The 16,739-nt window shown below is 28.5% G+C and overlaps 2 protein-coding genes across 2 annotated transcripts; one reads left to right on the top strand and one right to left on the bottom strand.

Moving 5' to 3' along the window:
- Nucleotides 1-3,543: 3,543 nt before the first annotated feature.
- On the bottom strand, nt 3,544-6,454 carry LOC149885531 (uncharacterized). The gene has a single exon (XM_090093150.1). The coding sequence runs from the start codon at nt 6,307-6,309 to the stop codon at nt 3,850-3,852; it is 2,460 nt and encodes an 819-aa protein (XP_089949276.1). The 5' UTR covers nt 6,310-6,454; the 3' UTR covers nt 3,544-3,849.
- Nucleotides 6,455-6,526: 72 nt separating this feature from the next.
- Nucleotides 6,527-16,254, top strand: LOC145184709 (cytokine receptor-like factor 3). The gene is made up of 8 exons (XM_090093151.1): nt 6,527-6,724; nt 6,929-6,990; nt 7,201-7,445; nt 9,658-9,742; nt 9,959-10,130; nt 11,676-11,937; nt 15,048-15,202; nt 15,300-16,254. The coding sequence occupies exons 2-8, from the start codon at nt 6,929-6,931 to the stop codon at nt 15,642-15,644; spliced, it is 1,326 nt and encodes a 441-aa protein (XP_089949277.1). The 5' UTR covers nt 6,527-6,724; the 3' UTR covers nt 15,645-16,254.
- The last annotated feature ends 485 nt before the right edge of the window (nt 16,255-16,739 follow it).

Raw genomic sequence — 16,739 nt, 5'->3', positions numbered from 1 at the left:
CGTGAAAATGAGCCTTGGCAAGTTCGATTCCGTCTAATTTGTCATCATTGTCATTATCGTGCACTTTAAAGTAATAAAACTGAAGATCAGTGCTACTTATTTGTTTTTCAGAAATGTTGATTTATTCTTTTAAATGTTCTTTTATATCAGGGCTTTGGAGTCGGAGTCGTGGAGTCGGAGTCGGAGTCGGAGCTCATTTCGGCTGGAGTCGGAGTCGAAAAAATTGTACCTACTCCGACTCCAGTTTAAAAAAAATCTTTCAAAGCTTCATAAATTTCATAAGGATTTTATTGATGGTATTCATCAAAATATTTTATGTTCTGTCAGTCTAAAGCACAAGTATCAAACTCCAGCCCTCCAGTTGTTACAAAGCTACTGGTCACAGTATACTCTAAAAGCTGTAGGAAATCTAGACACTATGGAAATTATAATTTGCAATAACTGGAGGACAAGGAGTTTGACATGTTATTTTAAGGCCTTTAAAACAGTGATAAGCAATAGGGTATTTTGCTGCTTATTACTGAGAATCATAAATCACCTCCTTTGCGCTCTCCTCTACCATCCCTTAAACTAGATAACTTCATGATCCCCCAACTCATGGCTTAAATTGTCTGACACTGTGCTACAAATTCGTAGTAGAAAGCTAGGCGTGCCACCACCAAGCAGCAACGAGCTGCTCCACAAACAGAAAGACTATAAGTATTCAATTAAATTTGTTTCTCTGAAGAGAGAGTATTAGAAAATTAGTGATTGAAGAAGCTGTTAAGCAAAAAGAAGAACTTAATAAATCTCTCAAGGGACGTTTTGTGTTTTTTAACAGAGTGAACTATTTTGCCATCAATGTCTGACTTTTTTTTTGAAAAAAAAGAAGTAGCTACCAAGATATTGGCAGAAAAAGACAGCAAAGCTAATCACACCAGCGAATTTCTCCAGGTCTTAGTAGAAAAGATTCTTGAAGAATATGAACTTAAAGAAGAAAAAGTTCTTTCTGTCCAACTGACAAAATTTCAAACATGATTTTGACAAATTCATAATGTTTGTAGCGACTGCATAAGAGTTTATTGCATAACAAGAGTTCAGAAAAGTTGTTTGTTCAGAAATTTTTTTCTAATAAACATTGTTTAAAGCCCTGCTTTATATGCCTAAAAACAATTCGTATAGTTTAAAACAATTGCATAATTAAAAACAGTTCGTATAATTAAAACATTAACAACTAATGTTAAGTAATATCAAAAAATATATTGTCAATAATTTAACAATTGTAGTTGTTAAAATTCTCACGAATGTCATTTTCATTTCAACATTTTACTGATGGATTACTCTTTTGCAGCTTAACAATAACGAAGTATTTTTAGTTGCTTTATATGCTAAATGCCGTAACATATTGCAAGATTAAAAATTAACTACCACCTGCATTACCAGGTGGTTGTGTTACTGAGTAGTCAAGATTTTAGTTAAACTTCAATTGTTTTAAAAAATATTACTGAAAGAGGTAGCAATAATCGAACCTTTTATTGATTACTCACAAATGATCTTAAAAAATATCTGAAACCTAATTGGAAGTCTGAAACCTAGTGGAGGAAAATTTGCCGGAATAAAATCAAATGTTGAAAAAAAGTTGCGCTTTTATTGCAGGTTTATTTTGAGACATCTTTATAAAGTTGTCTCGAGTAAGTCCGTCTTTCAACTATTTTTGAACCAATCATATGTATTAACTAGATGTCTAACTAAGAAAAAGTAAAGCAAGTTTTTAAAATTATTAATACCGGTAGCCGTTTTATTTAAACTGAAAATAATTCATTTTTGTTTTGCTTTTATTTATCATTGCGTCATTTTAGTCTGGCAAAACAAACCTGGCTGGCAAAGAACTTGCTTCACTGCGGAAGCGCAGGTTAGATATCTAGTTAATATATACAATTGGTTTGAACAAATCAACAATTATCAAAGACGTAATCGTTTTTTAAAACATCTTGTTGCGGACATCTTGTATGGTTGATTTCGTAAATCTTCTGGCTGAGACATCTATTCCGCTCTTCAAGGTTGAGTATCTTTTTTGTTATTGTACAGGATTTGCACTTACCACACTTTCAAATTGAATACTGTTTGCCATGATTGCCTTAAAATCCAATTTCGTCAATATTCTACAAATTGCACGAAGTGTTGATATATGAAGTTATTGATATATGCGTCATGAAATTGTTTTTGAAGTGTATTGAAACAAATTTTTCTCTTGTCTTTGGAACAAGAAGAAGCCCTGAGTGGCGAAATATTGTCTGTTGACGCCTAATTTATGACACTGTCGTTTTGTAAAAACTTGATACCATTCACGTTCTGATGGAAACCGTCTGGTGGAAACAGATGAGTTAGATTTATAAATACTAAATAACGACCAACAATTGCTATAGCATCTTCGAACGTTCTACCGAATTCCCAATCTGCTAAACTGATAAGTACTAAAATAAAAACAAGTTAAAACACTGAAACTAATACTGTTGCTGTGCCTCTACTAAGTGATTAGATTTTGTTGATCACATGCTAACGAAGAGTTGCCTTTGGTATGTTGAATGTCTCTAAAACTTTTTTTGTGTAATATTTCATCTTTTTTTATTTGTTCTACTGCAAGTTGCAATAGTTTTTCACTACAAGTTGTTTGTGTTTTACAAATGTATGAATGCACAAAAGTACGAATCATTTTTGTTTAAAAAGTTTTTAGGTTGATAGCAAAGGCTATTATAATTGTTTACGTTTCAGCTCAGTTTATAATTAATTTAGTCGCGTTCATCTTTATACATAAGAGCAATAAGCATGTTTACTTTTCCCCAGATTTTTCCTCAGAGCTTTTTTCCGAAGCAAATTCAATTTTGAAAAGAGAGCCTTGATAGTCATCAAATTTTTTACAAAACTGCCATTTTAGTATAACAAAACTTAATTTTTGTTTCTTAAGTTTGAAGTATATATTTTTTTAAAAAAATGCTATTTTATTTACTAAGGCGAGGATTTTAAAGTTTGCTAAGATAGAAATATATTTTATAAAATAACTTTTACACCTTTACATGGAGCAGAAAATTCTTTACTTATACGGTGCCTAACCTTTTTAAAGATTTTTTATTTCAGCATTGAATAATGCATATCAAACGAAATTGCTAATCCGTTCACGTTATTATTATTTTTTCGTTTACATACCCGAGTTTACTCTATTGTCTGAAAGATTATTGTTTAGAACTAAATTACCGGCCACGATAAATTTGTTAAGTATTACTTTTTGCCATGGCCATCTATAATAACAGGCCTTGACATCGCGCAAGAGGCCGCAAAAACTGAAGGCCGATTAAAAATTTTGTTACTTAAATCGATACACGTTTTATAAAGGCAAATTAATGTTAGAGTGGTTGTTTTCTCATATAAATTTCTAACAAAAATAAAATTATTAGAGAAAAAATAACAGCAGTTCAAAAATCGATATATTTTACGGTATTTCGCGTTGCCAGAATAATAACAATGTTATAATTAACACGATTTGAAGACTAAAAACATAAAAAAAAATAAAACCCGTTGGTAATTATTTTCTTTAAATACAATTCTGTAATTAACAAAAAGTATGGATAACTAAAAACTTAAATATAACGATGAAAATGATCAACAAAAAATCCATCCAACAAAAACAATCTTTTTATGTGTGTTGTGTGTGTGTGTGTGTGTGTGTGTGTGTGTGTGTGTGTGTGTGTGTGTGTGTGTGTGTGTGTGTGTGTGTGTGTGTGTGTGTATATACATATATAAGCTTTAAAAAAAAAGAAGATAAAAAGTGTAACAAAAAAATTTTAAAAATTTAAAACTAAAAATTCACAAAAATTACGATAACTTCAGTATTTTCATCCTTGACTCTCTGTTACTACTAGGAGTGGTGATAAGTGCATGATTCTTTAGCAAAATATTGGAATATACTCTGCATTGCTTTTTTGTTATTTTAAGTCCATACTTAGCTGCTATAAACTGAAACTGAGTAATACAAAAAGTCCTGCAAAAAGGCCCAGTGGCACCTTGAAAAAATAGAAAGCAAAATAATGACCATTGGACAAGAGTATCAGTAGGGATTTGAAGTCCACCCCTGTTTAGACTATTCAGATAATTTCCATATTTGTAATAATAATTTGTTGTATCATCATAAATTTTTATTTCACTTTTTTGCACATAGCCAGCCATGTAAACTATAGCTATTAATGTTGACTGATTAACTGAGCTTTCAAGATTATGCAAATTATCCAGCAATTCTTTTTCATCAGTAGAAGTATCTCTGCAACATATGTCACAAGTATGACCATCAATGCCATCTACAACAATATCTAGTTTTAAAGACAATTTGGTATGTTGAATATGTATTTTTTCAATTACAGATTTAGCATTTACAAAATAGGTCCCTCCTGATCCCTGTCGAAGCTTAGAAAAAGCTTTTTCAATTGGATCTGTTGAAAACCAACCTAACAAAACATATTTGGCTCCATTACTTAACAACGTTTTCACTAAATCAATTAAGCCATAGCATGTATGTGCAATTGCTATACTGGTATCTTGTGAAAGCTGTTTGACTCGTTTACCAGAAGGCTTCATAAAATTTGACAGTTCAGCAGTTTCATGTAGTATTTGTAACTGTGGATCATCAACTGAGTGGATTTCACCACACAATTCATTTCTAAAGCGAATGCTAGCACCAGGTACTTTGACATTGACAACACTCCAAAAAGAAATAACTTTTTCTATAAATATGGCAGTACTTTCAAAAGCTTTATTTTCAATGTCTGGGTGTGTTCTAAAAGCAGCAACTGTTTCTTCACAAAAAACACACAAACACAACTTTACAGACTGTCTCTCTATTGGTTTTGGATAAACTGATTTAGCTGTAAGTCTAGAAAGTTTAAAAAGACTATTGCACTCAGCTTTATATAACATTTCTAAATCACTCCACTTAGCCAAGAAAAGTGCTCCATTATGCAAAAATTGAAGCTGACCAGTCTTTTCTGTTAACCAATTGTTTCGTATAGATTTTAAAAGATGCACATAATCATATAATAAAAATGTACCTGATGTTGATAACCATGTTTTACTTTCAACTGTTTTAAATGTTTTAAAAAATCGCTGATTTATTCGGTTACCATCAGTTATTATTGCTAATGCCCTACCATTATCAATATTATTTATTGTATCAACAATTGGTTGACATTGTGCAAATTGAAATTCAGCTGAAAGAGTTGCAACAGGTTGAGCTCTACATATAAATTCTGGACCTCCAAAAAGACATTTTATCATAAATGATAAAATTGTTGTAGCCAACTTTTCAGGGTGATTTACTGCATGACCAAACAAAGTACCTCTTTGATAAAGAAGTGAAGCTTTAACATATACTTCATCAATTAAAAGAATACAAGTTCTTTTCATTGGATCTGTATTCATAAGAATACTGTTTATGAAGTTTAAGTCATCCATTGAGCTAATTTTTGAGGTCAGCCGTGTTAGAGTTCGAATACTTGGCAACTTGTAGTCAATGCACAAACGGTCATACAAACTTCGTCGCATTGCAAAATATTCATATGCCCTACATATAATATCTGGGGTATATAAAATTTCACCTACATTAACCTTTCTCATGGCACTAAGGTGCTCAAATAGAACATTAGACTGGTGAGAACTTTCTTTAGACTTTAAAAATCTAATTGCTTCAAATAAAGCAGATTTTGTTTTTATTAATGTTAACCTGTTTGTAGTTAAAGATGAAATATTACAAGTGGTGCCATTGTGATAAGCAACAAACGAAAAATCATCAAAAATTTCCATAAGAAATAAAGGAACACCAAGTTTGAAAATTTTTGACTGTATGTGTAAACTTTTTTCATTGAGCTGAAAAACAATACAATCATTGCTATTAATGAACATAGATTGAATATCATCAAATACAAGTGTATCATCTTTTAGAAAGACATTTAACTCATCTGGTAAAACATTTCGAAATCCGCTTGCTGCCATGGTTTTTCGTGCTTTGTTTGGTGGTGTTGGTAAACAACTTGATGGTATTTTTTTAAAGATAGATGGTGAGTTTAACGGTCGTTGTTTTCCATATTTAGTTACAAAAGGTGCATCATCTGGCCAATGCAGTCGACATACTGCTGTGTAGTCAGTGACAATAAAATTTGCTCTTGGGATTGCATCACTCCATCTTTTCCTTTCCTCTGGATCCTTTGGAAACTTATAAATCGAGATTTTCGTTTCAGTTGAGTGATAGTTCGACTTGCAGAGCGGTACACAACATTTTAAAGGCATTTTTTAAACTGGTAAAATAACTTATTAATTCGACAATATTAATACAACCTTATAAACTGTTTGTTATTACAGTTTACAGTTAGCTGTTACGTCCTAAAGTTGCTTTATATAACTTATTAACCAATAGAATTTCATAAATTACAAAAAAAAGGCGCAATGCAGACTTCGCTTAAAGTAAAAAATCAAAATGTAAAAGGAGTATTATAAATCGGCCTTCAGTCAAACAACTTTTTTGCGTGATGTCAAGGCCTGTTATTATAGAAGGCCATGCTTTTTGCAAATGGGAAGGAGGGTTATATTTTTTGTTTACCTAATTCCTAACACGTCGTGTAAAGATCAAACAATTTCTATTGCGTGGGAAATTGGGTTCTTAAACACATAAATACGTACACAGACGTAAACATCTATATATAAAGTATTTGTTATCTCTGTCAATTAAAAATAATTAAAATAATTATTTATAACTACTAAATTAGTGCAAGCAAAAATCTATTTAAAATTTATTCTTGGGTTTTGTTCGCTTCTGGTGTTTCTTTTTAGGCATATTTATTACTTTACTAGAATTGTTTATACCTCAGTGACAAAACAGTTTTATTAATACCATGCATGTAATTTATAGATGACAGATGCAAAGTTAAATGATTTGATTGATCGTTGCGAGAATCGACTGTCATTTTTAAAGTAAGTTAGTATTACATTAGTATAACATTTTTTAAAAATGTAAGTGGTACATGTTCTATAAACTAATCTAGATATGATTAAAAATAACCACTTACTCATAAAAAGTGAAGAAATCTGGTTTTAAGAGTTAATTTTTATAGAACATAGCCTTATACCTCTGAACATACTAACACAAACATACATTCATTTTATTATTTATTTTCTTTTTAGTAATAAACTGTTAGAGTATCGAAAAACAGGTTATGCAGTACAAATTTCTTCTGAAGCCATCAAGAAATCTCTGACTAACCATGTTACCCTTATTGAAGCGTCCATTAGTCGTACTCTAAATAACAAGTTAAATGAACTGTGCCAAACAATTGATGAAGCTGTTGCAAAAGATTTTCAGCATTTAAATGAAGCAGAGATTGTTTTTCAAAAAGATATTGCAACTCTAAATTCTTTAATCAATGAAGGTTAGTTCAAAAGGTGTTTAAAAATAGTTGTGTTAAACTTTGATGATTAGTAAACTAATTGCTAAAGTAAATGAAGTAATAGTATATAAACATACCATATATGCTGTTATAAACACAAACATCTATGGTAATGGTTTAATTAATTGTCATATTTCAAAAAAAGAAATAGAAAATAAAGATTAAAAAAATCATCTTAAATTGACATTCAAACTTAATAAAGGAAAAAAAAAAGTTCCCATAAGGTAATATGGGAGTAAGAAGCTTTGATAAATCAAAATGATTGTTTTAATTGTGTTAATAAGTTATTTAAACAATTCTTTAAATATATATATATTTTTTAAGTTTATCATTTTAATAGTTATTAAATGGAATTATTATTACAGTATTACATTTAAAATATTTTAATATTTTAAATGTAATACTGTAGATATTTTTAAAAATGAAACAAAATGTTTTAAGTAAATTTTGATTACATCTATGTGTTCTTAAAAAGCTGAGTGAGCACAATTGAATCATTTTAGAACACCCAGTTATTTTGATGAACAATAACATCATAAGTGTAATTAAAATTTGAAACATTTGGGATATTAGTGTAAGGTAAACAACTATCAGAGATTATACCACTACTAGGTAAAATCTTTTTTCTGTGATAGCACTGTTTCTAAAAGGTAAAAGCATCCTGAATGTCAATCTAAATTCACAAAAACCAAAAATAACTGTTGCCAAGCATCACATATATAACATGATAAATAGTTTTTAGGAAAGTGAATGACTTTTTTCAAGAAAATGATTGGTCATTGCACAGGTTAAAATTAAATTTTTTCAATTAAGATGGTATGCTACAAGTTTCATAAGTTACTTTGTTTGCTACAAAATAGAGATATCATCATTGAACTCTATAAATAAGGAAATCATAGATTTGTCATAGATTTTTAATTAGATATTAAGGTTGTATAAAGCCTTTACCTAATCGAGATAAGGTTGATTGAACTGTTTTTCTGAGATGTGATTGCATTGTAAATGCTAATGCGACAATAGTCTGATAAAACAAAAATCAACAAGTATGGTTTGAATTGGATATTTTTTAATGGAGATTGCTAAAATAAATCAGAATGGAATATCGTACCCATTTACAAATAGAACAAGTTTAAAATTATCTAATAAATGGAAAGATATTAGAATTGTAAAACAGTTTTAACAAACCCCATTCATATTATAAAAAAAGTATTGTAAACACAAAAAAGGAATAATATTGTGGGTGAAAAAGCATTTTTTACAGTTTTAATTTTAAATAGTACAATTTGTACTAAAATATATTGTAATTTATCACAGTAGTATTTATTACAGCTTTTCTTACATAAAAAAATACAGTCAATAAAGAATGTAGATTGGATTTGAAAAGGCTTTTCTGAATATTTGAGTAAGTTTTCTGAATATTTGAGTAAGTTTTCTGAATATTTGAGTAAAAGTTAGTTGTCAAAGGTACAGCTACTGAAAGAAAAGTTTTGATTAAAAGTTTAGGTTTTAATTTTATAGGTTGATTTCTTAGCTGTATCCATTTGCAGTAAGAAAGTGTCATTTTTTTAATATTGGATTTACTACTATGAAAACTTAAAAACTTGGTTTTGGATTGCTATTGAGCAATGCTATATTTTTTTAAACAGTTTTTTGAAATGGTTTGAGATTAATTGGAAGATGTAAAATCTTTGTCATTTTAAAAGCATTTTCTGTTCTAGAAATGTTTTAAAATTTAGTTAAAAAGAATCTTTTTCTTGCTGGTAAAATCTTACCAACAGTTGTAGCATTTGCTTTCAGTCTAATTGTCATTTTTTGGTGCATTTGGTATATGAAAAACAATTTAAAAAGGAGATTATTGATTAAGAGAGATTGTTATATAGTAGGATATAAGTAGAATGGCATAACAATTCTTTGTAAATCAAGAATTATTAAATAAAGAAGTAAGGAAATCTTTAGATATATATTTTTCTACATTTATATATTATGTATTTGTTTTAGAAAGTATTTCACTTTCAATTGTCCAAAACTGCTCAGCTTTTATGCCAACATTCCAAGCCTCTTTCCAAAAAATATATTGCGAAAAAAGAAATCTTTGACCTATTAAAAAATATCCTTTTTTTTATGAATTTAATGTTTCTTTGGTCATAAAACTCTGTATTATATGTATATATGTATATTTCCTCTTTATTTGCAGCAAAAAAAATTAAAGTTGTAAAAGAAAAAGATGACGAAGCAAAAATTGATTACATATGTCATGCTCTCGCTGATATTGGCAAAGTGTAAGTTGTATGTATGTATGTATGTATGTATGTATGTATGTATGTATGTATGTATGTATGTATGTATGTATGTATGTATGTATGTATGTATGTATGTATGTATGTATGTATGTATGTATGCATATAATCTAAAAACAATTATAATATTGTTAAGAATAACATCAACATGTAGATAAAAACTTAACATAACTTTCAATAATAGTATTTTTAAAATAGATCATCTGAAATGCCAATTGTCTCATTGTCATTCTCATCAAAATTGGAAGATTCTGCACTTAATAACATTGAGGATCAAGCTGCTGAACTACTAAAATTAAGTATGACAGGAAGTGTTCAGATAGTTGAATGTGTTGAGAGACCAGGCGCCATCATAGTTCGTTGGGATGAGGTAAAGTTGAAATTTATGGATTTTTTTTAGGGTAGTTGTTTGTAAAGATAACCGATGTTAAAGTAACATTTGGTTCTTTTATTTACTTTATCACCACCCCATGACTACTAGTTTTCCCATTTCTGCTGTTATTTTGCTACCTTTTTTAGTTCTAGAATACTTAAGAAATAAATTGTTGATACTTTGAGGGAACTTTGGGTGTAAAGGTTCAAAATAAAAATACTAAAAATGCATATCTACAGTTTAAAAAGTTAAAACTTTTGATATTGAATACTTGCAAAAAAGTCATTTAAAAGTTAAGTAAATTTAGCTAAAATGTCTTAAGCTGATTTAAAATGTATGCATAATAAAAAAAGTCATAGTTTTTTGCTGATCAAAATCTGGTATCTGGGATTTTTTTTTTATATAAAAAAAATATTTTGTTTTGTTACTTGAATGTGAAAAGCATGCCCTTTTTAATTTAAAAATTTGGATTTTTGATTTGCAGAACTTAATAATTGCATCTACTCCTAAATATTAGTTATTGTAAACTTTAGGTTTTTTTGAAAAAAAAAACAAAAAAAAACAAAAAAAAAAAAAACCATTCTGCTTGCAAAAAAAATTTACCTGATAATGGCAAAAGTTTTTCTTATAGTTTTTTTTTTACTTATATCCACTTCTATCAAAGATATAATCAGATAAAAATACTTAGATAAAAGTTTCTGAATTTCTACAAAACAGGCATCATAATCTAAAAAGTTTCTTTTAACATAAAACAAAATGATCTTCTGTTTAAACTTGTTTTTTTCTTTATAACATAAAACACAGATAAAGGGTATATTTTTTTGAATCCTCAAAAATAGTCTAAACAAATTTCTGAAATATTTTTTTGGTTTTCATATTTCATAGAGTGCTTTTCTTTATATTTAAATATAGCTTAAATATAAAGGATATTCAAGTAAATAATAGCAATAATGATGATAATAAACAACAACAACAACAACAACAACAACAACAACAACAATAATAATGATAATAATAATAATAATAATAATAATAATAATGATGATAATAATAATAATAATAATAATAATAATAATAATAATAATAATAATAATAATAATAATAATAATAATAATAATAATAATAATAATAATAATAGTAATAATAATAATAATAATAATAATAATAATAATAATAATAATAATAATAATAATAATAATAATAATAATAATAATAATAATAATAATAATAATAATAATAATAATAATAATAATAATAGTAATAATAATAATAATAATAATAATAATAATAATAATAATAATAATAATAATAATAGTAATAATAATAATAATAATAATAATAATAAAAATTGTAACTAAAAAGTATTCAAGGGTTGCATGCTTTTGATGTGGGATTACGCTTTACAGAAAATTTCTGCTCAATAAAATAAAAAAACTTATTGCTTGTTGTTTGACTATAATATTACTTTATGATATTTATTTAAAATGCTTTTGTTTAATTTTTATTTTTGAATGTAAGATTTTAAGTCTCAAACTTTTGCAGCAAGAATCCTCAGAATGTGAATCAATAGCAACAGATAATAGTTGCATTACAGAATATATATTGCAAGTTTATGAAGATGGTGGAAGTCAAGATGGGATGTTTCATAGTATATATGAAGGTGATGAGATGCAGTTTACTTTCACTTTTGCTGAACCATACAAGACTTATTCTTTTCGTGTGTGTCAGCATACTATTGCAGGTGCTGGAGTTTATGGGCCATGGAGTATGACAAAAAAAGCTTGCACTACTCTTTCACCTCATGGTGAGTTTTGATACTGTGACACAGTTAAAAATTTATATAGTTTTGTGGAGGGTTTGTTATTTCTTATCATATCAATGTGTGGTCAAATAACTATTTACAGTTTGTGTAATATGATTTACATTAATTACTTATTTTGGTATTTTGTATAGTTTTACATTATCTTGCTCATCTAATTTGTTACACTGGCTGTCACAAAAATAGATCTTGCCCATTTTAGCTTTCTTATAAAATTTCTGAGGTGCTGAATCCATATATCATGTCTACATCAAGCTTTTTTCTAGATGATTTGGAAGATGATTTGACAAAAAGTCAAATTTGATTTTTATGTAAAAATTTTCTTTTGTAAAACTTTTTATGAAGAACATTAATGCAATTTCTTTTCAAGTGAAAAAAAAAAATCAGCCATCTTTTTTTTTATTCAAGTTGGTAATGCTTCCCCATTGTTTTGATATAGTGATGAAATCTTTCCCTTTGTTTATAAACCACCAAAGTTTTCAGAAAAATTTTCTATGTAGCAAAAGAAAAAAGTTATTTTAAAACTAATATTACAACCAATGAAATTAAAACTTTAAATTATAGTTTTGAGTTATGTAAATGTAACATTTTTGCTTAATGCTTCCATGGAACTTTACAACTTTTACAAAAAGATACCACTGCTGTTGCTTTAATTTCATTTATAGAAAGTTCCTTAAATAAAGGAAATATGGATGTTTTGTGTATCCATTTTGATGCTTAAGCAGTAAACAAACCTTCTTTAAAGCTATGCATATAATTCTCATGCTGATCATATAATATCAGTTGCAAATAGGTGTCACACTTTCATTAGATTTTAGTGCTTTTACTGAGTGAGCCAAACTCATTTCCAAACTCATTGTAGGAGAACAAACTTGAACTGTTAAAGAACACTCTCCAGTAGCAGAGTAGTAGTTTTTCACATCCATTTTATTCAAGAAAGACTCAATATAATTGAGTCTTTCTTGAATAAAACTCAATATTAATGCAATACTTAGATTGCTCTTCACTGAAATTCTGTTACAAAATGTTGTCTCTGTTGCAATAAAAAAATCTAACATCTGGAAGTAAATTCTTTTTACCAAAGCTTGACAGCAGCAGCTCTGGTAATTCTTTGGATAAATTCAAATCACAAACCAAGTCATTTAAGTTATTTTTCGGGGTCTCACTTCTGAATAATATTTATGAAAGAAAAAATTCTAGATAAAAGCTTTCCTTAAGGATTTATTAAATCTCCATTTTTTTCTAGAAATTGATGGAAGGCCTGGCAAGTACTGATGAGATATTCCCTTTTACATAGAGTTTCAAGGTGTTGCATGACTTGATGCATGACTTGAGAAACTTGAGATTTGAGTGGACTTTGCATGCCTAGCTCTCCACAATACTCCAGGTTGAATATTCAAGTGGATTCAAATTTGGCGTGAAAGAAGGTCAAGAATCTTAGACCCAAAAATTGGCAGTATTATCTTTTTTAAATTGCTGGATCTTTTTGGCCTCATTACTTGGAACTCTATTTGGTTGGACCAAATATTTCCTGTCTGGAAAGGTCTTCTTGAGCCATGGTACCACATGCTTTTTCAAAAAGCTGATATAAACTTCTGTATTCACTTTTCTTTCCTCCTTAACATAGAGGGTTGGACACTTATCACTATTTGAAGCAATAACACCTAAGATCATTATTGACTGAGGATGCTTTATATGACATACAGGTGGGGGATTGTCACCTCTCTGAACAATAAAATGATCATTTCCTCTGTTTATGACACAGTTTATGGTAATCTTCAATTCTGTTGATGACACAGGTTATGGTATCTTCAAACAATTTGGCAGTCTTTAGATAGGGTCCTTTTCAACTTGTTTCTTTTGTCAATCTGTGGACTTCTTATCAACTTTTTTGTTTCCAATTATTGCCACTGTTTTTTTTACCCTATGAACTATACTTTTAAACACTTGAGATCACTTCTGATCAAGATCACTTCTGATCATTTCTTTTTTAGGTAAACATGCATGGATAAAAATTGATACTTCAGTTCTTTTTGCTTCCATTTTTAAACTTTTTAAATCAAAACTGGTTTTGTTTCATTTGTTTTCAAAACTCCATTGTTAGCCATCAACAAAGCATTAAAAAAAGTAACTTTTTTAAAAAAAATATAGTCCATAAAATCACTATTTCCAACGTATCATTTAATCTTAGCCTTTTATGGCCCTTGTTACCCTATGGCAACAAAAAAAAATGAAAGTGTACTTCTAAACCTGGTCTTTAAAAATTCCCCATTTTAGACCAATGCTGCCAAATGACAATAATTATAAATGACAATAATTATAAATGACAATAATTATAAATGACAATAATTATAAATGACAATAATTATATATGACAATAATTATAAATGACAATAATTATAAATGACAATAATTATAAATGACAATAATCATTTTTTAGAAATAATTTATATCAAAAAAAAAAAACTTTCTTAAATTTTTTCAAAATATTAACAATTTTTTTTTAAAAAAAATTTTTTAATTTTGTCCACATAGGGTTAAGGATAAAAAAGATGGCTGTGTAATAAAATCTTTTTTTACAAGATTATTACAGTATAATCAATTGTTCACTATTTACACCCACCCTGGGTGTAAGTAATTAAATAACTATTGATTATGCTATAACAATCTTGTTAAAGAACTTTATAAATCAAAACTAATTTTGTTCACTTCATTTAAAATGAATTTAAAACTACTTTGTTAAACATGAATAAAAAACAAGAAAATATCGATCTTTTTAAACCATCCAATCTTTCTAAAAATTCGTCAGCGAATCTACAAAAATGATCATGATTAAAAATGGCCTCGGTTTCGAGATGAAAACTACAAAATTTGTTAGAAACAGCTAAAAGTTTATGGTGGCGATGTTGTTGTTGATTGTGTTATTTTCTTATTTTTTCTTTTAACATATTTTTATATTTAATATCTTATTTGATTACATTTGTTATTATTATTAATGATAACAGATATAATCAAATAAGATATTAAATATAAAAATATGTTAAAAATAAAAATAGGAAAAATATTTGTTATTATTTGTTATTATTATTAACTAGTTTGGCGTGAAGAAGATTGTATTACAGAAAATAACTTGCAGCTTTATCAACTGAGCAACAAAGGTCGAACCACCACCAAAATATTTCCAGAGAGCTCTCATATTTTGCGTTCCAAAGTTGCAAGTTACATTTTGGGTCAACATATACAGTTTAAAGTAAGATTTATTTTGTAATTTACGTTTTTTTTTTTTATGTGTTAGTTTTTTAATAGTTGATTTTTTCTAATCTACTAGGCATTTTATGTTAACTTAGATAGAAGAGGCCGGGGAGAGCAGTATTAATGATGGTATTGGATTTATGTCTCACAACAAGCAGATATTCAAACAGCTCACAAACTCGCCAAATACTGCCGTCATGAACACAAGAGGCACAATATTCGTAAATGGATTACCTATGGTAACGAAACTTCCTGCACTGAAGCGTAGCAGTGTCATGCTATGCCATGCTTCCCGTTTAAGCTCTGGTAAGTTGCGCGTTACAATATCAATAGATGACAAAGAAGTTACATTCGATTGGAGCACTCAATCAGAACATTATGACGCTTTGTATTTCGTATGTGGTTTTGAACATACAGGTTGGCAGGTCAGCGTGGCATAACTGAGATTTTTTAAAGGTTTATATACATAAAATGAAAAACTCTAAACTGAAGTTATTGTTCGAAAAGTAGTTTTGGGTTATAACTTTTTATTTATCAAACTTTTTTTTTTTTTTGTAAAAAAATACGTACATCAACAGCTTTAAAATTGCCACAATTTCTTTTGTATGGTTGATCTTGTCATTGAAAACATCAGTAATAGCAGTTTTAAGGGTGTATCCAATTTGTGTGTTTTTGAAAACTCCTTTCCGAGCATAAATATTTCTTTATGTGTATTTATAGCTTTAAGGAAATAGCCTCCCTGATGAAGAAATTCCTAGTTAAAGTTGAGATTTCGATTTGGGGTTAGGTTTGTGATTAAGGAGTTTAACAGAACATGTTAGAGAAATTTTTTTAAAAACTAGGTGGCTTTTTCTTAGAACCTTAAGTTCGTCAAAAATATGTTAGAATGTGATGTCTATACTTATTTAGATAGCAATTAGTTTAGCTCGATTAGTGCACAAGTGTACAAAAGTTGTACAAACTTTAGTTTTTATACTTATTAAAAAGCATTTTCCTTTCCTATGTAACTTATCACCTGAGGTTTAAAAGAAGACTGAGAAATCTTTATAACCTGTGGTTTTTATTGAGTTAGTTCCCTTATACCCCATTCACACCAAAAATAAAACTTGTTTTAATCGTGGTTATTTAAACTTGTGAGGCATTTTTCCGTTCACACTGCTTTTTTAAAACCATGTTTCAAATAAATGAGTTTCAAAAAACGGTAGCTAAATAAAACACCGTTTTAAAAGCGAGTGTTATTAAAACTCGGTTTTGTTGGTGTGAATGGGGTATTAGTTGCATGAGTCTCAGGTCAACCGAGAAAAAAAATTCAAGTCAGAGAATAGTTTGAGATATTTAAAAATCTTTTAAACAGATTTGCATAGAATAAAATTTTATTATGCGATTCGAAAAAGAAAAAAGTTATTATGCGATTCGAAAAAGAAAAAAAATGCGAAAATAATAAAACAACTAAGTAGATCAACATTCCTTGTTTTTTATCTCGTTTTTTATCTCGCTGTATGAAGTTTACGAAGTATTTTAACTTAATGATATTT

This window comes from Hydra viridissima, unplaced genomic scaffold, assembly GCF_058129835.1.
Source record: "Hydra viridissima isolate aposymbiotic clone 2 unplaced genomic scaffold, HvirCarnegie_v1 scaffold_7, whole genome shotgun sequence".
In the NCBI taxonomy this organism is placed as follows: domain Eukaryota; kingdom Metazoa; phylum Cnidaria; class Hydrozoa; order Anthoathecata; family Hydridae; genus Hydra; species Hydra viridissima.
Note: the sequence above shows the minus strand (reverse complement) of the source record. Positions and strands in the feature narration are given on the sequence as shown.